The following is a 22,645-nucleotide window of genomic DNA, read 5'->3' as shown; positions in this document are numbered from 1 at the left end:
TATTTAGATGTTTAGTTATTTTGAACTTCAGGTTACAAACTATGAATTCAAATCCAGTCTTTACTCGTATATAATCATTATCTGTCAAGGCAAGGTCAATTCCCATGCCTAACATGTAGGAGATGCTATCGTCAGTCATGCATTGCACCTGTCTCCTTTCTCTCTCCGTCACAGCCCAGGTCACGTTGTGTGAACGATTTGACTTTTTAATTCCTCTACAGAAGCAAGCAACCCCTTAACATAGAAGAATTTTTAAAATTAAAAAAAAAATCAGTATTAGTTATTTACTATCATGTAGCAAATTATCCCAACACGTAGCATTTCTTTTCCTCATGACTTCTGTGGGTCAGGAATCTAGACATGGTTTACTACGGCCTCTTTCCAGAGTCTCTCACAAGACTGCAGGCAGAGTGTCAGCCCAGGGCCCCAGTCGTGTCAAGACTTGACTTGGGGGAAAATCCAGTTCTGAGCTGACTCCATTCCTTGCTAGCTGTTGGCCAGAGACATCTGTTCCTTTCCACATGAGCATCTCACAGGACTGCTCGCAGCTCGACAGCTGGCTTCCCCCAGAGCAAGAGCTCAGAGAATAGAGGCAGAGAGGACCAGCTGGAATGAAGCCCGTCTGTTCGTAACCTAACCTGGAAAGTCACATCCCATCATTTTGCATGTGTGCTAAGTCGCTTCAGTCGTGTCTGACTCTGTGCGATCCTATGGACTGTAGCCTGCCAGGCTCCTCTGTCCATGGGATTCTCCAGGCAAGAATACTGGAGTGGGGTGCCATGCCCTCCTTTAAAGGATCTTCCCAGGGATCAAACCTGGATCTCTGGCACCCCTTGCATTGGCAGGTGGGTTCTTCACCACCAGCGCCAGTCACTTTCATCACACAGTCTTTTCATTACAGTAAGTCTCCAGGTCCAGCCCCAACTTGGAGGAAGAGGGTGATACACGTGCAGGAATATCAGGAAGTGAGATTATTTGGAACCATCTTAGAAGCTGCCTAAAACAAAGCCTTAGAAATAATAAAGCCAAATCCCTTCCATTTTACAAAGGAGGGAAATAGGGCTGAGGTACAGAGGACTTGTACAATTCACCGATGACAGGGAAGGCCCGAGCCTTCTGATTCTTAGTCTAGAGCTCTTGACGCTATATATTGCTGATTTATGGTTGTTCTTCACTTTTTCCTTCACTTGCTCTCACTCTCCTTTTGCTCAGTCTGTTCATACCAACAAATAAAATACCCCTCCCCCCAAAATAGTACTTTAGCTTTTTAAAAATTTAAACTCACCAGCACGTGCCCCGCTTCTTCTTCATAGGGGAGCGGGGAGAGGAATGGCAAGAATATTCCTTATTAAAATAGTGTGTGTAATTCTGCTGCTACAACTCAGCGCATCCACCCTGGGCTTCAGATGCGTGCTGGGCATTATGCTGTGTTCATTGCACTGCCAATTCAACTCCTTCCAGAGTCTCACAGCAAAGTTGAAAAATCAGAATCCGTAATTTCTAGAGCATTATTTGTTTCATAACTCTCTTTAATTAATGTTTTACAGGTGCTTATACTGTTAGCCTCTTCCATTAGCCCATCATTTCGTTCTCCAAAAAGTATTTTCCTATTTAGCATCTAATGGAGCACATACAAATTAGCACATAGCATAGGTAGGTAGGTTGGAAATGTCGCTTAGCCACATTAAAGCCTTTGATTAAAAGCACTCAGAATTCCAAAGGAGAATTCTAAATTGAAGTCATTTATTAAACAAATGTGTTAATTGAGCCTTTACCAAATGCAGCTTGTAGCCATTCTTGTCCTTAAACTCTAGAGGAGGTTTGGTGAGGTGCAGCTATTATATTTATCCCTCATAAATTCGTTGTTAAATTGCAGACCCTGAAGGCTACCTTTCCAATCTTTATTTCCATTACTGCCTAACTGGTTCTTTGAATAAATTATTTAATGTCTTTATGCCTCTCTCTCTCCTGGGGGAAATAAGAATTGCATCTCTTTCATGGGGTTGTGGTAATAAATGAGTTCATACAGGTCAGGTAATTAGAATACAATGTAGCACATAGCGTTAATGGTTAACTATGATTATAATCTGGGTACATTTTCCTCCCAATCCAACAGCTCTGGTTGGGAATGCCTGCTTGGTATGTGGCAGCCTGCAGAGCCAATGTGAAGAGTGGTGCCATTATGTCTGCTTTATCGGACACTGAGATCCAGAGAGAGATTGGAATCAGCAACCCTCTGCATCGCTTAAAGCTCCGATTAGCAATCCAGGAGATGGTTTCCCTAACCAGTCCTTCAGCTCCTCCGACATCCAGAACTGTGAGTCCCTTTGTGCTCCTTCCCTCTCCCAGGGCTGGGCAGACAGCAGCCTCCCCAGGCCCACAGAGCAGAACTGTGGCAGCAAGCATGTCAATGTCAGCATGCATTATTCTCAGGAGATCTAGCTTGCTCTTCATTAACCTTGATGCTACTTTTAATAGGCTTTCAATTGAAGAGCTATGATTCCTATCAGACTTGAAGGCTGCAACCAAAATAGACTTTTGAGCTAGCCTCTAAAGTTTAGATTTTTCTCCCAAGCAAGACCAAGAGTTTATTCTTTCATGAGATTTTTCCTTTTTAATGTAATCCAGCATCTCAAGAGATGAACTCTGGGCAGCAGTACTTTTTGAAGATGTAACGCTAAACTCACTACCTCTTAAGCAGTTTTCATAAATCAAAGTACCTGATATTTAATGTTTTATAAATACCATGTGAATTACCTGCCCTCAAAACCTGTTTGCTTTTTATTTATAAATCCCTATTTCTCTCATAATTTTGTCCCTGTCTTAATATTAGAAAAGATCAAAATATTTTAAAAAGGAATGCCAGATGACAAATTCAAACACTGAGAGAAACTTGCAAATAACATTCATTCTTTCCTTAGTCCTTCTCCAAATTATATCATTTTCTGATAAAGAATGTGATTTCTGATGTTAATTGGATTTTTCTTATCCCGTGTCTTATACAAAAAAAAAAAAAAAGGAAAAATGAGGTAAGTTCAAATAGTGGGCAAAAGATAGGAAAGCAAAATTATTTCAGTTTTCAGGCACACAGCTAACTTGAGTATAACTTTTTGTCATATGGGTCTTAAACATCACCATAAATTGGAGAATTGGCTTCATTTTATTATATATATTCTTATATTCCTTCCCAGTGTACTAGATTCCAGTGCTAGAAACACAAAGTCAAAATTTAATTGTTTATCTTTCTTATATAATTCCATTTTAACTTTTTCCTAAGATATATTTAGGAGAAAATATATACTTTAACAAATTCTTATATATGACTTGTTGAAAGTGAAAGAGGAGAGTAAACGTTGAGTAAAAACTCAACATTCAGAAAACTAAGATCATGGCATCTGGTCCCATCACTTCATGGCAAATAGATGGAGAAAGAGTGGAAACAGTGACAGACTTTATTTTGGGGGGCTCCAAAATCACTGCAGATGGTGACTGCAGCCATGAAATTAAAAGATGCTTGCTCCTTGGAAGAAAAGTTATGACCAACCTAGACAACATACTGAAAAGCAGAGACATTACTTTGCCAACAAAGGTCCGCCTAGTCAATGCTATGGTTTTTCCAGTAGTCATGTATGGATGTGAGAGTTGGACTTTACAACTCTTTACAGTCCAACTCTTTACAGCATTGCTGAAGAATTGATGCTTTTGAATTGTGGTGTTGGAGAAGACACTTGAGAGTCCCTTGGACTGCAAGGAGATCCAACTAGTCTATCCTAAAGGAAATCAGTCCTGAATATTAATTGGAAGGATTGATACTGAAGCTGAAACTCCAATACTTTGGCCACCTGATGTATAGAACTGACTCATCTGAAAAGACCCTGATGCTGGGAAAGATTGAGCACAGGAAGAGAAGAGGGCAGCAGAGGGTGAGATGGTTGGACGGCATCACCGACTCAATAGTCATGAGCTTGAGTAAACTCTGGGAGTTGGTGATGGACAGGGAGGCCTGGTGTGCTGCAGTCCATGGGGCCGCACAGAGTCGGACACGATGGAGCAACAGAACTGAACTGATAGCATATTAAAATGTATATAAATGTTATATACTATAGCTGAAGTATTACTGAAGCTAAAAAAGTAATTCAGAATATATTTAAAATAAAAACTGAGAAGGCCATTAAAATAGTTACTACAGAATTCAGATCTGATGATGAGTTTCCTGCGTAACTTCCAACTGAGAGAGAAGTATCATGACTGGTTTATGTTAACATTCTCCTCCCAAGAGCAAATTTGAACAAAAATGTTTAAAATTTCTAATCTTGCAAAAATAAAAGCAACAGAAGTCCCAATTTAAATATGAAAAGTAGAGTATAATTTATATATATTTAGCATCCTATTTCTTAAAGGAAAATTGAATAATTAAGCAGTATTTTTCTAAAAATCTCTAAACAAACTGAAGGAACTTAAATCACAAGCTGTTAAAGGTAAGAGCATACTCAATTGTTCAAAGAATAGTCAAATGTAAAGAGAGCTTATGAGACCCTTCATCATCTATTCTCAATTCCCCTCAAAGGCTTTATTTCCTCAGATCAGGATCCCAGGAACACAGACCTGATTTCAGTTTCCTAAACTTTTATGATTTGGGTTGATCATTAGCTTTTTCAGTCATTCTTCTCTCTGCCTGGAACATTCTTTCCACTCCAGGGTCACTGTCCTCCAGTGATGACCCCTGAATGTCCTTCCTCTAAAAAGTTTTCACCAAACTCCAAAGTCTGGGCTTGCTTCCCTTCCCGAGTCATCGCTCTGTATACTTAGAAGAAAGGACTGCATAATTTTCTATCCTTGATTCATCCCACACTAGAGCAAGTGTATTATGAGGTTTTCCATAGTCCCTGGGCCTTAACTCACTGCCTGGCAAATTGTAAATAGTCAATAAATATGCACCTTAAAATGATGATTTTATAAGTTGTACTACCCACCACTACACAGGATATGAAATATGTATGCCCTGATTACAGAGAGGGCAACCATGCTAAGAAAAGGAAGACATAGAAGCAGAGTGCTCTGGCATTCCAATGAGGGAAAAGTCACTTTTGATTAAGGCTCAAAGAGAAGTTAACATTTGAAAGACAGCTAATATATTGCTAATTATTAAAATAATTCATATTTTCACTATTAACTCTTTGATAGAGACCTTTTCATTCTACTTTCTCATTTTATAAAAATATTTTCACATAATACATTATTTTGTACTTTTAAAACTCAGTAATATGACATGAATGTTTCCCCCATTTTATTAATATTAAATATGTAATTGTAGTATCATTGTTAATTGCTGCATACCTCCTTTAATTTATTTAACCAACCCCCTTATAAATTGGACATTTTGCTTATTTAGCAATTTTCATTGTATTTACAATACAATAGTATGAATATAGTTATGTTATTACATTAACTGTGGTTATTTCCATACCAATATTTGTATATAGGGCATTTATATTTTTATTACTTTTGAACCTTAACTACCAGATAGTATTGTGTAGTCTTCTCTCCCCCTTTGTCAAAGTTAATGACTACATTGCTTAAGTTTACATTTTAAAAGTTACTAGTAAAGTTAAGATGTTTTCATATTCTTATTTATTTTAGTATTTAAATGAATTTCCTATTCATAGCTTTTTTCATTTTTCTGTCAGATTATAGGAATATTCTTTTTTTTTTTCTTTTTGCTAATGTGTAAAAGCTCTTTATTCACAGAAGACATATGCCCTTAGCTAAATATTGATATAGGTTACACAAGAGAGAAGTTGTCTCTATTTGCTTTAAAAATAATCTACTGAGTGCTTTTTGTAAATACTTCTTTAACTCTATCTACATGAAAGTATTTACTTATTTTTAATATATTTCAAATACGATTTTCTTTGCAAAAAAATTACATGTCAATTTATAGTAATTAATCTACTACATAAAGTGAAGATGAAAACATTTTAAAGTCATCACCTAAAATTATATACTAGGATTCACTCTTTGAAATTTTAAAAGGAGTTGACTTTTTTTTTTTAAGAAATGTTATCATGTCTTCTGGAACACTGCCAACAGTTTTGATCATAAAAGATATTCCGTGTGTTTAGGTTTGGGTTCCTGAGAAAGATGTACCTTATTCATTCACTCAAGTTCTTAAGAGAAAAAAACAAGATACTTAGATTAAAAAAAAAAAACAAAAAACTGAACAGAACTCTGCCTCCTTTTGTGTTTAGATGAAATGGACGAATAGAAAATCTAGTGTTTTCATTCATTATTATTATTTACATTTACTATTTCCCTGGGCCAGCCCTAATCTTCCAGCTTTCTGTTTCTTTTTCCTAAGCTGTTACTATAGTTACTATAGAAGGCCTCCTATATAATAGAATAGAGATGGAGATATCAGATAATTGAAATATTTGGTTTAAGAGGTATATCATAAAGAATACATAAATTCTTTAAATATTTCATCTTAAGTAAAAATATGTAAATATTCAGGCACTTGCAAATTTAGATGAAACCCTAAGGACTTTTCTTTTAGCTAATTCCAGTACCTGGAGTTTCACATTATGTTTATTTGATAGCTTCATCCTTTAAACATTTTCAACATTTTTAGTTTGAGTTTCTTTTTAAAGTGATAACTAAGATACTCGAAAAGCTATGTGAATGTAGAATCCTCTTGGAAATTTACAGATTCTTCCCTAGACTTTGCTGAAGTTGTATTTCTGATTGATAATGTGTTTTAATATTTACCCTTATCTAGTCTTTCCAAATAATTCAGCTTAATGTTCAGACATGAGCCAAGTTCATTTAATTTTTGGCTCTATATAATATTTACTTAAATTGCCTGATTTTTTTTTAAAGTGCTGTGAAAGTAGAAAGGTTTGGAAACAAAAACAAGTGATCTTTGGTAAACATATAATTTAGCAATTTTGAGCAGACATGGAAGGCATAAGATAAGTTTCAACAAAATGTACAGGGGAAATAAAGAGCATTTATTAAACTAAAGATTTACTTGGGTAGAGATTGTTTATGAGAATTCTAGTAAAACTGTAGTAACAGCCAACATCAATGGAGAACTAAGGTCAGGCCCTGGTCTAGGTGTTCTACATGCAGTAACTGATTTGAGTCTGAGGACGATATGAGATGGGTACTTTCATGATACCTATTTCACAAATGGGAGGAATTGATGAACAGAGAGGTTAAGTGACTTGTCCTAAGGTGGTTTTGCCCGTAGTCTGTGCTCGTAACAAGTGTAGTTTCCTGCTTCCTGCACTCTACCAGTTTTCCTTCTTTTTCACAATATTCTTTCAGTCTACTTTGGTTTCCCTTTACATAATTAATAACCTCCTAAACCTCAACCTTTAAGTAAATAAGGTGACATACAGTTGTGTTAAACTAGTCTTATTATAATGAGAAATATTTTTCCTTATGGTAGAGAAACATCAAGTCAGATTAGGGAGAAATGTGGATACAGGCCATTTTAAATGTGGAAGATCAGATCAGATCAGTCGCTCAGTTCTGTCCGACTCTTCGCGACCCCATGAATCGCAGCATGCCAGGCCTCCCTGTCCATCACCAACTCCCAGAGTTCACTCAGACTCACGTCCATCGAGTCAGTGATGCCGTCCAGCCATCTCATCCTCTGTCGTCCCCTTCTTCTCCTGCCCTCAATCCCTCCCAGCATCAGAGTCTTTTCCAATGAGTCAACTCTTCGCATGAAGTGGCCAAAGTACTGGAGTTTCAGCTTTAGCATCATTCCTTCCAAAGAAATCCCAGGGCTGATCTCCTTCAGAATAGACTGGTTGGATCTCCTTGCAGTCCAAGGGACTCTCAAGAGTCTTCTCCAACACCACAGTTCAAAAGCATCAATACTTCGGTGCTCAGCCTTCTTCACAGTCCAACTCTCACATCCATACATGACCACAGGAAAAACCATAGCCTTGACTAGACGAACCTTTGTTGGCAAAGTAATGTCTCTGCTTTTCAATATGCTATCTAGGTTGGTCATAACTTTCCTTCCAAGGAGTAAGCGTCTTTTAATTTCATGGCTGCAGTCACCATTTGCAGTGATTTTGGAGCCCAGAAAAATAAAGTCTGACACTGTTTCCCCATCTATTTCCCATGAAGTGGTGGGACCGGATGCCATGATCTTCATTTTCTGAATGTTGAGCTTTAAGCCAACTTTTTCACTCTCCACTTTCACTTTCATCAAGAGGCTTTTGAGTTCCTCTTCACTTTCTGCCATAAGGGTGGTGTCATCTGCATATCTGAGGTTATTGATATTTCTCCCGGCAATCTTGATTCCAGCTTGTGTTTCCTCCAGTCCAGCATTTCTCATGATGTACTCTGCATATAAGTTAGATAAACAGGGTGACAATATACAGCCTTGATGAACTCCTTTTCCTATTTGGAACCAGTCTGTTGTTCCATGTCCAGTTCTAACTGTTGTTTCCTGACCTGCATACAGATTTCTCAAGAGGCAGATCAGGTGGTCTGGTATTCCCATCTCTTTCAGAATTTTCCACAGTTTACTGTGATCCACACAGTCAAAGGCTTTGGCATAGTCAATAAAGCAGAAACAGATGCTTTTCTGGAACTCTCTTGCTTTTTCCATGATCCAGTGGATGTTGGCAATTTGATCTCTGGTTCCTCTGCCTTTTCTAAAACCAGCATGAACATCAGGAATTTCACAGTTCATGTATTGCTGAAGCCTGGCTTGGAGAATTTTGAGCATTACTTTACTAGCGTGTGAGATGAGTGCAATTGTATGGTTGTTTGAGCATTCTTTGGCATTGCCTCTCTTTGAGATTGCAATGAAAACTGACCGTTTCCAGTCCTGTGGCCACTGTTGAGTTTTCCAAATTTGCTGGCATATTGAGTGCTGCACTTCACAACATCATCTTTCAGGATTTGAAATAGCTCAACTGGAATTCCATCACCTCCACTAACTTTGTTCGTAGTGATGCTTTCTAAGGGCCACTTCACTTCACATTCCAGGATGTCTGGCTCTAGGTCAGTGATCACACCATCGTGATTATCTGGGTCATGAATATCTTTTTTGTACAGTTCTTCTGTGTATTCTTGCCATCTCTTCTTAATATCTTCTGCTTCTATTAGGTCCATACCATTTCTGTCCTTTATCGAGCCCATCTTTGCATGAAATGTTCCTTTGGTATCTCTGATTTTCTTGACGAGATCCCTAGTCTTTCCCATTCTGTTGTTTTCCTCTATTTCTTTGCATTAATCGCTGAAGAAGGCTTTCTTATCTCTTCTTGCTATTCTTTGGAACTCTGCATTCAGATGTTTACATCTTTCCTTTTCTCCTTTGCTTTTCGCTTCTCTTCTTTTCACAGCTATTTGTAAGGCTTCCCCAGACAGCCATGTGGAAGGTAGATTTCAAATTAATTTACTTTGACATTCAGTTATAAAGTGAAAAATGCTTCAAAATGATGAAAGTCATTACAGCAGTGACAGCTAGATAAGGTTCAGGGTTGTTCTGAGGTCTGGCTGCTTTATTTATTTTGTATTTCTGACAGCAAGAGAATTATTTTCCCCCAATTAGTTTTCATAAGTTATCCCTTAAACTCATTTTAATATTTATTTTTATATCATAAATCTCTCCTGAATGATTTAATTAGGTAAGTGCTTTAATTCTTAACCTCCTTTAGGAACTTTCCGTCTAGATTTCAATTGATAATAGTAGCTGCATATTCTACTGCATCTGGGCTAAGGTCAGGCTAGCAAGGCACCTCCAACGAAACTGAATGACGGTCTCACTGTCAGTGCCGACCTTGCACTTCCATGACCCTGAGAGTGAGTGCTTCCTTAAACAGAGCCCCCTTGACACCTCACCTACCTCATCCTAGTCCCAGCCCTGGATCAGAATATATTGCATCATAATTTAAAATTATTAGGGTCTTTTACAGTATGAGTATGTAGTTTTAGCCTACTTAACAGATGTAGAATCTAGAGAAGCTTGGGAAATGACCTAGTTACTGAGAAGAGGCACTGCTAGAACTCAAACCTCTTGATTCTGATTTAGTAAATTTCTAGATAACTAAAATTTTAGAAATCATTTTCTGGGCTCAACTGGTATTTGCCATACACACACAAAAAATCATTTACTGGTTTGCATTTTCCAGTTCATTTATCAGGGGTTGCAGCATTGACACCAAGGGCAGTAAGTAAATGATTTTCAGTGGCTCTCAGAAAGCCACAGCCAAATGATATGATGCTTGTCCTTTATGCTTTTCCAGGCCACTTTTTGCAGTCTTTATCCCTGGACTCAAGGCACCAGTGTCCTATGTCCTTTCCTTCTCGAAGCGTCCCAATTCTAGCTATAATCTAAGATGTGCTCTTTGCTGAAATGCTCATGCTCTAAAGCACCCTTTTTATGACTTACCCAGATGAAAGTTCCATCCTTGAAACTGGTGATAAAAAGAAACAAATCTAAATAATTGACTTACTACCTGTAGGCGTGCTTATAAAATAAACCTGTTGAAAACCTCAACTAATGCCTAAGTGGTTGGGTCGTATAGGAGTCATTTTATGAGTTACTTTTCAAGACTGTAGAGCAGGCAGTGCTCCTCACAAGTAAAACTGCAGAGCACAAGTGAACAACCAACTTACAACTTCGGGAAGTTTGCCAACCATTCTTTAGGAAATTGTCCTGGATATATACTCATTTTGTATATAAATTGTCCTGAATATATACTCATTTTGCATGCAAAGATACAGATTAAGTCATAGCTCCTTGAATCCTACTCCAGAATATGGTGATAGACCGGCAGATACAGACTTTAAATAACCTGTGAAAGAGATTATGTGAAGTGAAGTGAAATCACTCAGTTGTGTCCAACTCTGTGACCCCATGGACTGTACAGTCCATGGAATTCTCCAGGCCAGAATCTGGAGTGAGTAGCCATTCCCAGAAGATCCAGAGGATCTTCCCCACCCAGGGATTGAACCCAGGTCTCCCACATTGCAGGTGGATTCTTTACTAACCAAGCCACAAGGAAAGAGATTATACATGTCTGCATTTCAGTATGAAATAATACTGGTCAAATTTCTTACAGAAGGAGGGCGGTCTTCATTTCTTGGATTCACAAACAAGGTGGAATCTATAGACATCATTGTAAAACAGTCTGGCTTAAATGAATTTCCTCTCAAGTAACCATCACTGAAGCTTGTGATGAAGAGACAGTTCAGGCAAAGCAGTGTCATCACTGAGTGTAAAGGGAATGTGACAGATAAGTGTAAAAACACTTTTTGAGCATAGTACACTCCTCAAAAAGGCAGTGAAAGCAGTTTCTGCCAAGTGATTTAATAATCATATATTCGTATGCAACTTTCTGTTTATAATGAGCACCATTTTTAGAAGCTGGGGCTAGAGGGAGGGGCTTTTAATGACATGGATGGCTGCTGTATTCCAAGTATATTTTACAGTTGTACAGTTTTATCTTTTAAGAAAAAAATTCATTTATACTCAGAATTCCAAAATGGTAGGAAAATGAGAATTCTATATGTATAAATGATACTTATCCTTTGAGATCTTTATGCCTATATGATTTACTTATAATAATGAATATTTACTGTTTCATTGCTCAACCATGAGTAATTCTCTTATACATGAGATTTACCATATGTTGAATTATACTCATCGGTTTAGTTTATATGCAGTTATTTTTTTAAATATTAAATTCCATCATCTATAATAGAAGCTAAGTTAACATGGCACTGTATCGGTAGAAATGGCCAGAGAAAATTATGGTAATGACATATTGGGGTGTCAGTTTTGCTACCTCCAGTTCTTTAAAATGAGACCCCTTCCAAAATAAGTAACAAGTAATACATAGGATGTAAATGCCACTGTAACTATAGAATTGCTGTACTTAGACAATGTTGAAATGTTCATAATGATATCCCAGTTAAATGGTGGAATTTGATGGGAAGTGGTTCCCAGTGATCTGTGTGTTACTAAATGGACTTTGGTTTAGAAATTGTATGTAACTCAGTATATAAAAGAAATATCATGGGTTGTTTTTATTAAAAGAAAAATGAGACTTCATAATAGAATAGTGCCTGCTAGAGGGAAACTTTCCGTTTCTCTATAATGGTGTAGGATACTGCTGAAAAACCAGTTAACCCAAGTTTTGTGACTTCTGACAATATTTACTGAAAAAAAATAACTTTTATTACACCCAAAATAGCATTTCTTTTTTTTTTTTTAATAATATAGGAAAACAACATATTTACTGAACTATGAAAGGAAGAGGTCATTTGGGAAAAACTGATATCGATTTCCAGACAGGTTATGATAGTACTTTCAGCTTTGTATTGACAATCAATTTTCTCTTTCCAAGGACATTGAAGAATCAAAACTCTGTGAAGGAAATATTGGCAATAACATGACAAAACACATGTGTCTTTGTTTACTGAAGAAAAAATATTATTCTACAGATCAAATTTATTCGGTTCTCCATGATTACAAAAAGATGGATCCAATAGCCACGTACCTTTGAAATGCAAATTTTGATTAAGCCTTTTTCCTGATTAATAATTACAGAAGTATCATTTTAAACCTATCCCACGTGAGCTTCACAGCATGCCTCTTTCTATTTAATCTTTTGAAGTAGAAGCAAAAGGGAGCTGTGAGAAGCCAGCAATGCTGTCTCTTGCACATGCTGTAGAAGCAAGAGCACGGTGCGTTACTGTGGTTCCGTTAACTCACAATGGCGCTGCCTTTCTTCTTTACCACTGCTTCCTCCCGTGGATCCCACTGCTTCCCTCTGGGCCTCCTCACCAGCCTTCAGGCAACGTCTGGGTGACCCATGAAGAAATGGAAAATCTTGCGGCTCCAGCAAAAACGGTTAGTCTTTACAGCTTTGTTGAACATGCAAAACCATTATTTTGCTGCTATTTGGATGGAAAAGCTATTTGGTTTATACCATAGGATCAGAGTAATGGGTATGTTTACACAGTGATATGCAATGATTATGGTCTAATTTCACTGCACTTAGACATTTTTAAATAAAGCCGTACTAGATTGTCATAATGTGGTTAATATAAGAGTTTGTAACATGCAAACAAGTAATCAAGAATTCAATAATATTTATCTATTTCACAACACTGGAAATGTTTTATAGCAAATATCACTTAAAACTTAGCATATTCCCAGGTAATGCATGTTATGAAACCCAATTAAATTTGTAATAGAATGTATAGATTGAATATCCTTTTTATTTTTTTTTTTGTAAATCTATGATTTATTTTTTTTCTTTTTTTTTTAAATTTTATTTTTAAACTTTACATAATTGTATTAGTTTTGCCAAATATCAAAATGAATCCGCCACAGGTATACATGTGTTCCCCATCCTGAACCCTCCTCCCTCCTCCCTCCCCATACCATCCCTCTGGGTCGTCCCAGTGCACTAGTCCCAAGCATCCAGTATCGTGCATCGAACCTGGACTGGCAACTCATTTCTTACATGATATTTTACATGTTTCAGTGTCATTCTCCCAAATCTTCCCACCCTCTCCCTCTCCCACAGAGTCCATAAGACTGTTCTATACATCAGTGTCTCTTTTGCTGTCTCTGAATATCCTTTTTAAATGCAATCATTTAGCTTCTTGTACTTTCCCAATCTCAGATACAGAGCTTCACCCCCAATCATCCCCATGAAAAGTGTTCAGTTTTTAAAATTATTAAAAGTACATGCTTAAAGAAATTCATGGTGACTCATAATTGTCAGCTTTAAAAAATACAATATTATGTATAGTCATTTCTCATTTAAAGTTGCAAAGTTGGGCATGCCATGCATTTTATTATGAGCAACTTATTTTTAATTTAATGTCCTTTTCATTTTATTCATTTGAATTTATTTAGCCTATGGTGAATAAAAATGCCCATGTTGTTTACTAATTACATTTTTACTTTAGCTTGTTGTACTTGGTCTTTTCTTATTGAGTTTTGTTTGTTGCTGCTTGTTGTTGAGACCCATTTCATTACCACAAAGCTTAGTTGGAAGGATGCAGTTCCTTTGTCCACTCCATTAATTTACTTTGCACCAGATTTCTCCATCATATGTATATATACGCATTTGTGCATTGTATATTTGTATGTATATAATCAAAATTTTTTATTATAACTTATTATGAAAAATCCCACAGTTTTAAGAATCAAAAAGGTTTAGAATGACCAGATCAAATGTATCATGAAAATTCCATATGTCACATGTGTGTATTTAATTAGCCTAAATTAGAAATTACATAGGTGCCCTCGTAGTCACCCTTGAACTCCTCAGTTGATTGCTGTGATCTCAATAAGGATTGTGTATTTATTTGCCTGTGTCCTAATTAACATTTTATTAGCAAAACAATTTTACTTCTACTAGAAAAAAACTTACTGTATCAATTTTGAGATTAATTTATATTTATCTGCTTTATTAATCATTTCCTGCTGCTAACACAGAAAGAATCTGAGGAAGGAAGCTGGGCCCAGGTAGGAAATTCATATGCTTTAAAACAGTATCATTTAGTAGGCTATGAATATATAAAGTAAGAAAACTGTATGTCATAATATTATAAATCTTCACTTAGCTTAAGATTAGCTTAATCGTGTATTCAACTTTATTATGTTTAATACTATATAAGTCTTTTTAATCACCATATTTTGCAATCAAGAAGCTGATTGTCATTTTACACCTGGCCTCTTTTGAAAGGAAAATTTCCTTTCTCCTTTAAAAGAACTACAAATTAAACTTCTTGGAAATCGCCCTCTGAATATATTTAATCAGGAATCATTTATGTTGGATGTAAGGGGAAGAGGAGAGATTTCAAAAAAATTGTTTGGAATCACCTATTCTTTAGGTGGCACTGGTAGTAAAGAATCCTCCTGCCAATGCAGGAGACGCAACAGACATGGGTTCAATCCCTGGGTCAGGAAGATCCCTTCGAGGAGGAAATGGCAACCCACCCCAGTATTCTTGAGAAACCCCATGGAAGAGGAGCCTGGAAGGCTATGGTCCATGGGGTCACACACAGTAGGACATGACTGAATGACTGAGCACATACAAGCTTTATACTATAATGAAAAGTGTGTGAGAAATGGAGTTGGAGGGGCATGGGTTAGCTTTGCAACTGCACATCAGAAGTCACTCCCATTTATTGAGATGGCGTTATGAGTCAAACATCTGTAATGTGAACATACATATATGTTTGTAGAGAAGTTATTCCTTTTTCAACATTTCCACACTATACTACTAAAGTAAAAGAATTAATGTGTTTTAGGTAATGTGATTCAAACTTTGACTGTATGTAAAATTCCGGTAGTTATTACTAGGCCCTTGCTGCTGTTGCTGTTTAGTTGCTCAGTCATGTCCAACATTTTGTACCCTCATGGACTGCAGCTGGCCAGGCTCCTCTGTTCATGGCATTTCCCAGGCAAGAATATTGGAACGGGTTGCCATTTCCTTCTCTAGGGCATCTGCCTGACCCAGGGATTGAACCCGCGTCTCCTGTGTCTCTTGTACCGCAGGCCCATTCTTCACCTCTGAGCCACCAGGGAAGCCCAGATACTACTAGGACCTACATTTTGTAAATTAGGGTTGCATTAGGTTTTTATTTTGGTAAGCATTCCATTTTTTAGGAACACACAAAATAAGAGGAACACCTCAGTTTTAATGAGAAATACATGTTCTAACTGTGACTTTGATAAGGACCTGAATGGAAAATACTGTCAAATTAATAGAGAGTAATAATTCTTTTTAAAAATTGCTTTAGTGGCGATGGTTGATCTGGGTTTTAGACTTTTACGAACAGTGTTTGGTAAGATCAGTTTATATTGTTATACTAAATAATTAGATTATATTTTACCATTTTGGTCCTGCTCTGATTCTTTAAATACAAAGTCTGTATTGACTGATATCTATAAAAGATTGCATCAGTTTTCATAGAGTACTGGTTGCATGCTTCACTAGGTAATGGCAGAGGCCACATAAAGTGTCAGCATTCTGCCTTCTAGCCTTGTGGCTCCTTTCTCTCTTCATTTACTGAGGCTTCTGTTTTCACAAGATTTGCCATTACACCACAGCAATATAATAGTAGCATTGAAGAGAGGGAAATGGTGGCATACTGGCTGACAGATAAAGATAAAATAAGTTGAATTAAATAAATCCATCTGTACAAAGTAAGGATCTTTCAGCTCAGCATTTGTTTATATCATTCATTTTAACTTTTGAATTTAAAATGTATTTTGTATAAAATGTAATTCCTTTTGAGAAAACAAAGTGAACATAATCATTCGCTGTAAGCAAGGACCGTGTAGGCAAGGACACAGACTTCCACTTTGTACAAAATACATCAAATTTAGAGGCTAACTATTATTTCTGCTTCATTTCAATATATAAAAGAGTTAAATATCAATTAAAATGATAGCCCATATCCTCCAATTACCATCTCATTTTATTGGTTAAGAAACTTGACTGCTATAAAACAATTCTAGTGTCCGGTTTTTCTACAGACCCTGGCATATGGAGATATGAACCATGAGTGGATTGGAAACGAATGGCTTCCCAGCCTGGGGTTACCTCAGTACAGAAGTTATTTTATGGAATGCTTGGTAGATGCAAGAATGCTAGATCACCTAACAAAAAAAGATCTCCGCGTCCATTTAAAAATGGTGGATAGTTTCCATCGGTAGGTTTTAGGTTTTTTCTGAAATAATTTAAGTGAAAAAGTAATTAATGTATATATTACTAGAACATAAAGAGATATTTAAGAAATATAGAGTATGTGCTCTTTGAAACATCTGTGTACATCTAGTTGGCAAAAATATCTTCATGCAATAAATTGCAGGGAGTGTCTAATGTAGAGCTGGGTGCATATTACATGCCCCAAATTTACAGAATTAGACAGTACTAAATTCCATACAGTGTGGATCTTTTCTCCCCCCTGTATATTTAGGAAATTTCATGTTTGCAATTTGAATCTATGTGTTCATTGTAGAAAAATATTTATTAAGAGTAAATTCATCAGTTTCAACTATAGATATATGTAGTTATAAATTAAATAACTTAGGGATATGCTAGAAAAAAATTTTGAGAAGGAATTCTCTGCTGAAAAACATTTTTGTTTTTATATAAATCTTTCAGTGCTTTTGCTTATTCGTGCATTAATTTTCAGGGAAAAAACCACTGAGTAGGACATGAGACAGTGGGAGGAAAACAGAGCAGTAAATTGCTATGATTAAAAATATGAAAATTCTTTTTTCAAGTTGTTTATTATCCAGGGGGTAGAAAAACACTTCTTATAATACCATGTCATAGATGTTATGTTATAGCCTGATCTCCTTGTAAGTTATCTGCAAAACTGTCAGTTGTATTATGATCATTTTAGGTATAGTTAATTATAGTAAATTAATAAATATAAATCTAGACAATTTGGCAAACTATTTGCTCACATCCTGTCCAACATTTAATTAATGACTGAAATTAAAATGGTATAAAAATCATTTATGTTAATGACATACAGTTAGGAGAAAGAGATAATAATTGAGATTCTTCAGTCAAATTTATCAAAATCTTTTGAATCTTAACAGTTGTTGACACTATTGGATTAAATTTAGTAGAAACAAATATAATACCATTTTTAAAAACCATTAAAATGCCGGATTGGGAATTCATTATTTAAAAGCAGTTCAAGTGAAAAATATGTTATTTATAGTTGACTTCTGTGACACCTGTCAAGCCATTAACCAGCACTGAGACTGTGTTTATTGGCAGGCACAATGAGTCCTACAACGTGGTGAGATGACGATAAGAAACTGTATTCATTGATGGATATTAAACTGCGATAGAGTGGTAGAAGTCTAGGGGAAAAGAAGGAATTAAATTTATCTTGGATAGGGAAGAGTTCAGATAAATTTACTTATGTTTTAACATATGTGATAGAAGAATAATATTTGCTGTCTTGAACATACACTTTCCTATTTCAAACAGGTGTAGATTATAGAGTGAGTGATTTATGTCCAATAGAAAAACACTTTGTATCACTATTGCTGAATAGCGTACATTGTGAGGTAGTGAGTTCTCTGTCATTGAATGTTTAGGCCCTCAAATTTTGTGTAGTTGCAATAGGCTTTTGAATACTAGAATTTTTGATGACACACTTACGCCTGTTTTGTATTCTTCAGTAGATCGAATTTAGTTATTATTATTATAATAGATATGGTTAATCCAGTGATCAGGTTTTAAAAAAAAAAAACAAAACATTGTTAATTAGCCATAGTCCAATCAAAAATGTTTGGGGTGTTAAAAAATATTTCAAAGAAATCAAAATTCCTCAAATGGCAGAGTTCTTGTTTGTCCTGAGCTCTGACTTAAAGCAGGTAGGACTTGACTGCATATGACAGCCCACTGTCTTTATAGCTCAGTTTGCCACCTGTCAGACATTGTTATAACAATATATATATCCCCTTTACAGCACAATTTTACATTACATATAAAAGTTTGGCAGAAATTAGGCAAAGAGCCACTGGTTTAATCTCAAGCTGGCTAATGTCTATGATGGTTTTCACATCAGTATTATCTGGCATCCACTGAATTAGTTTAATTGGGCTAACATAACCAAATACCACAGATGGGTGGCTTAAACAACAGAAATTTACTTTCTTAAAGTTCTGGAATCTATAAAACAAAGTGTCAGCATTGCAGGTTTCTTCAGCTTGACTTGCAGATAGCTGCTTTCTCAGTGTGCACACACACGGTCTTCCCCATGCCAGAATACTTCCCAGTTTTCTCCGTGTTCCACATTTTCTCTTCTGTAAGGACACTGGACATACTGGATCAAGGCCTACCCTGATGTCCTTATTTTATCTTAATTACCTCTCTTAAGACCCGATCCATAATTACAGTCACATTCTGAAGTAGGGTGTGTTAGGGCTTCAACACAACAATTAAGGGAATACAATTCATCCAATAGTAGCAATTAATGTAGATTTTTTTTTTTCATTTTCCTCTGATTCTGAACTATTTGAACTCAGCATTGTTTTACGAAAAATGCAGGGCTTAGAAGTGTATCCAGCACGTAAGAGTAGCCTGGCCAGCGTGTTGTGTCTAAGTGAAGTGAGGTGAAAGTCACTAAGTCATGTCCAACTGTTTGTGACCCCATGGACTACAGCCCACCAGGCTCCGCTGTCCATGGGATTTCCCAGGCAAGAATTCTAGAGTGGGTTGCCGTTTCCTTTTCCAGTGTATGTCTTTGTCTGTAATTCTAAACATTTAAGAAATCACTAATAATCAGTGTTCTTCATTCCTGAGGCCTAGAGATTCTTTCTACCTATTATACTCTTTCATAACCTTTATATATAGTATCACTAATTCTTCTTTCTTCTCTTCAAAGATCCCTGGGTTTTGGATTTTCTTTTCATGCTTTTCATTGTCTTTATCGTGAGCATTATTTTGACAGCACTGATTCCTCATTTCCCTGTTACCTAGAATTACCTATTTCTCCCAACTCCTCTTTTGCTATCAGATTCATTCTTTCTTAAATCAAAACCTTTCATGCTTTTCTCCTTTGAAAATCGTCCAGTAATTTTCTGTCATCTTGATATGTCCCACATTATTGTGAATGCACACTTTTCTTAATGTAACCCCATTCTCCATGTGAAGTCACATTCCTCCTTATTTCCTGACACGGATTCTCAACTCTGGACAGTGGGTCTCAGTACCACCACATATTTAACATTTCATCAGCAATCCTATGTCATGGTGCCCTGTAATCTTTCTCTGCTTGATCTTTAAGGATCAGTTTTTCGTTCATCCACAATATCTTTTCCATAGGGAGTTCCGTTGTTTATTGACTTTTTCCTTTCACATACTTCTCTGTCACTTAGAGTTGGTGGCTATTTATTTTATTTGCTTCTGTATGTTAATATTTTACTTACTCATATTTTTATATTATTTTTCTCATCATGAAAAGGAGGGTAACCATTTCCTATAAATTCCTTCTTGACTCCATAATAGTGACTCTAAGTTATTTTCAAATGAGTAAGATGTTCATTTGTCTTCAAACAATGCTAAAATAGCTTAATGGAAAACAAAAATGTAGATGAACAACAAAATCCAAGATTGTTTTAAGACTATGCTTAATTTATTTCAAAAATACTTTCTTTACTCTTTAGAAACACTGAGTGCTTAAAATAACTATAGTTTTATTTCCCTATAATCCTAAGTAATTTAATTACAGATAAAACATTAACGTATTGGCGAAGAAGTAAGACATAGTGTTTATGCTTAATCATCTACCGAGTAAACTCACTGTGTTTTCTCCTTTTTTAAAAAAATAACAGAACAAGTTTACAATATGGAATTATGTGCTTAAAAAGGTTGAATTATGACAGAAAAGAACTAGAAAGAAGACGAGAAGCAAGCCAACATGAAATAAAAGGTACTATGTCTTTCTTTCATACCAAATCATAAGTCTTTCTTTGGAGGAGGGGGATTTTTAGTTTTCATTTTTATGAACGTAAAGTGTTGTATGCATTACTGTTGTCATTAAATAACATAAATATTCGACTAGAAGTATCATCATTATTTCTTTTTCATAACTTTTCTGATTAAAACTCAGAAAAGGATATCATCACTATATAAGATAGATATCCCATTGGGGTCATATTGTTGATTTTCTGAATTAAGGTCTATTCCTCTGAACCTATTAATTATACATTCTGTTTATCTTACAGATGCCTCCACATAGCTATTTTTGTCAAACTTTTAATAGAACCTTCTCATTATGATTCAGAGAAACATGGTATATAATTTATTTATAGCAGTTCATCTTTGACTTGTATCATTTGATTTTATTTCAGTGCCCAGAGATTTTATTTCTGTAAGACATATAAATTATATAGGAATTTTTATATAGAAGTTAGAGAGGAATTTTTCCCCTATGAGACTAGTTCACTAATAATTTTAACTAGAAATGATTTTAGAAAGATTACTGGCTGCTGCAACTAATATTTGTATGAAAATATTTGATTTGAATTATAAGAAAAGACATTCCCTGTAACAGACTTTTTAGAAAAGTACTGTATTTAGTAATTGACCTTTAAACATTGAGATATACCTTAGTATACAGAGGAAAGAACTGTTTAAAAAGAACAACATGTTAGGTCTTATACTTGTTAGAGACCACTTTATTTTTATTATTGTTATTGTTGAAGGAAAATTTAATGATTTGATGTAAGATATAAGTTATCATGGAGAAGGCAATGGCACCCCACTCCAGTACTCTTGCCTGAAAAATCCCATGGACGGAGGAGCCTGGTAGGCTGCAGTCCATGGGGTCGCTAAGAGTCAGACACGACTAAGCGACTTCACTTTCCCTTTCCACTTTCATGCATTGGAGAAGGAAATGGCAACCCACTCCAGTGTTCTTGCCTGGAGAATCCCAGGGACAGGGGAGCCTGGTGGGCTGCCGTCTATGAGGTCGCACAGAGTCAGACACGACTGAAGCAACTTAGCAGCAGCAGCAGCATAAGTTATCTATAGGACTTTTGTGGGGGGAATCATGTCCTTTTATGTCTATTTTTAATGGAAAAAAGGCTCAAAGTTTTTGAAAAAAATTTTGAGTATAAGCTCAAAATGAACTCCATATAAGTTATTATTTGTTTGCTATTTCCTGGGAGTTTATGTTTAGAAGCATTTCATTGAATTCAGTAAGTGTTTGTAATTAATTGTTCAAAGTTAGGCGTGACTTTGTTGTTATTTTCACTGCCTTTAGGGCTTACTTTAGATATGAAAACAGTATGTATTACATGTTATCTATCTTCCCCATATTAAAGTTTAGCACTGTTTTATTCTTTAAGATGTTAGACTTCTATAGTTTTCATTTGTGATAAGCATTGTCAGAAATTACTTTTACCTTTGGCAGTTCTTGGACAGTACATTAGTTATAGTAGAATGGGTCTGAATGCCTGTGAAGGTGATTAAAAATATTTTTCGATAAATGGTTCATTGGAGACTAGACAGACACAATGGATTTCTTGTAACACTTCATTTGACTCACTGCTTAGGAGCAAGAAAGTGTTTTTCCATTATCAAAATTGAGTTGTTTGATTTCACTTTGTTTTGGGGACCCAGGAAATTGCAAGCTATCTTTAGACCACTGCTGTTCAGGTGAATTGAAATTTGGGGATTAATTGGCCAAGAAAGACCCCAGAAGGAAGTCTGTGTTTAACCTAACAAAAGATGCTTTAGCACACAAATAGACTTTACCATGGGACATGCCTTTCTGGTTTTCTTTTTGAAGTACTGTTTTCCAATTAGATTTTATTATGCTTGGTTTCACCACGGAATGCTTCAGATATAGATGTTTTTGGCACTACATCAAATATTATATTAGTACTTGGCAATTGTAAGCATAACTCTGAGAAAAACTGCCATGATTCACCGTGATTATACACAGGCAACTCCATGTGTGATATAGCTCTGAGTGAGATCATAAAAATAGCCCATTTCCTATGACTGATCTGATACCATTTACAGGAATAACTCTTGACTGTGACTAGGGGTCTCTGTTATTATCTGAAGTATTAATTAACCTTGACCTTAATAAACAGCTTTCTGAAGTG

The 22,645-nt window shown here is 36.0% G+C and overlaps 1 protein-coding gene across 21 annotated transcripts in view; it reads left to right on the top strand.

Moving 5' to 3' along the window:
• Positions 1–22,645, top strand: part of PPFIA2 (PTPRF interacting protein alpha 2) — a 501,225-nt gene that overhangs the window by 464,436 nt on the left and 14,144 nt on the right. For 11 of the 21 annotated variants that reach the window (XM_070788862.1, XM_070788863.1, XM_070788857.1 and 8 more), the window contains 5 exons: positions 2,117–2,317; positions 12,821–12,883; positions 14,486–14,515; positions 16,517–16,710; positions 20,363–20,460. In XM_070788862.1, the coding sequence (XP_070644963.1) occupies positions 2,117–2,317; positions 12,821–12,883; positions 14,486–14,515; positions 16,517–16,710; positions 20,363–20,460 (586 nt within the window). The remainder of the gene's footprint in view (positions 1–2,116; positions 2,318–12,820; positions 12,884–14,485; positions 14,516–16,516; positions 16,711–20,362; positions 20,461–22,645) is intronic. The other 10 variants (XM_070788874.1, XM_070788858.1, XM_070788875.1 and 7 more) reach the window with 4 other exon arrangements.

The sequence above is a fragment of the Bos indicus genome, chromosome 5 (assembly GCF_029378745.1).
Source record: "Bos indicus isolate NIAB-ARS_2022 breed Sahiwal x Tharparkar chromosome 5, NIAB-ARS_B.indTharparkar_mat_pri_1.0, whole genome shotgun sequence".
Taxonomy (NCBI): Eukaryota; Metazoa; Chordata; class Mammalia; order Artiodactyla; family Bovidae; genus Bos; species Bos indicus.
The sequence above is the reverse complement of the archived record's forward strand: the minus strand, read 5'-3'. Positions and strand labels throughout refer to the sequence as shown.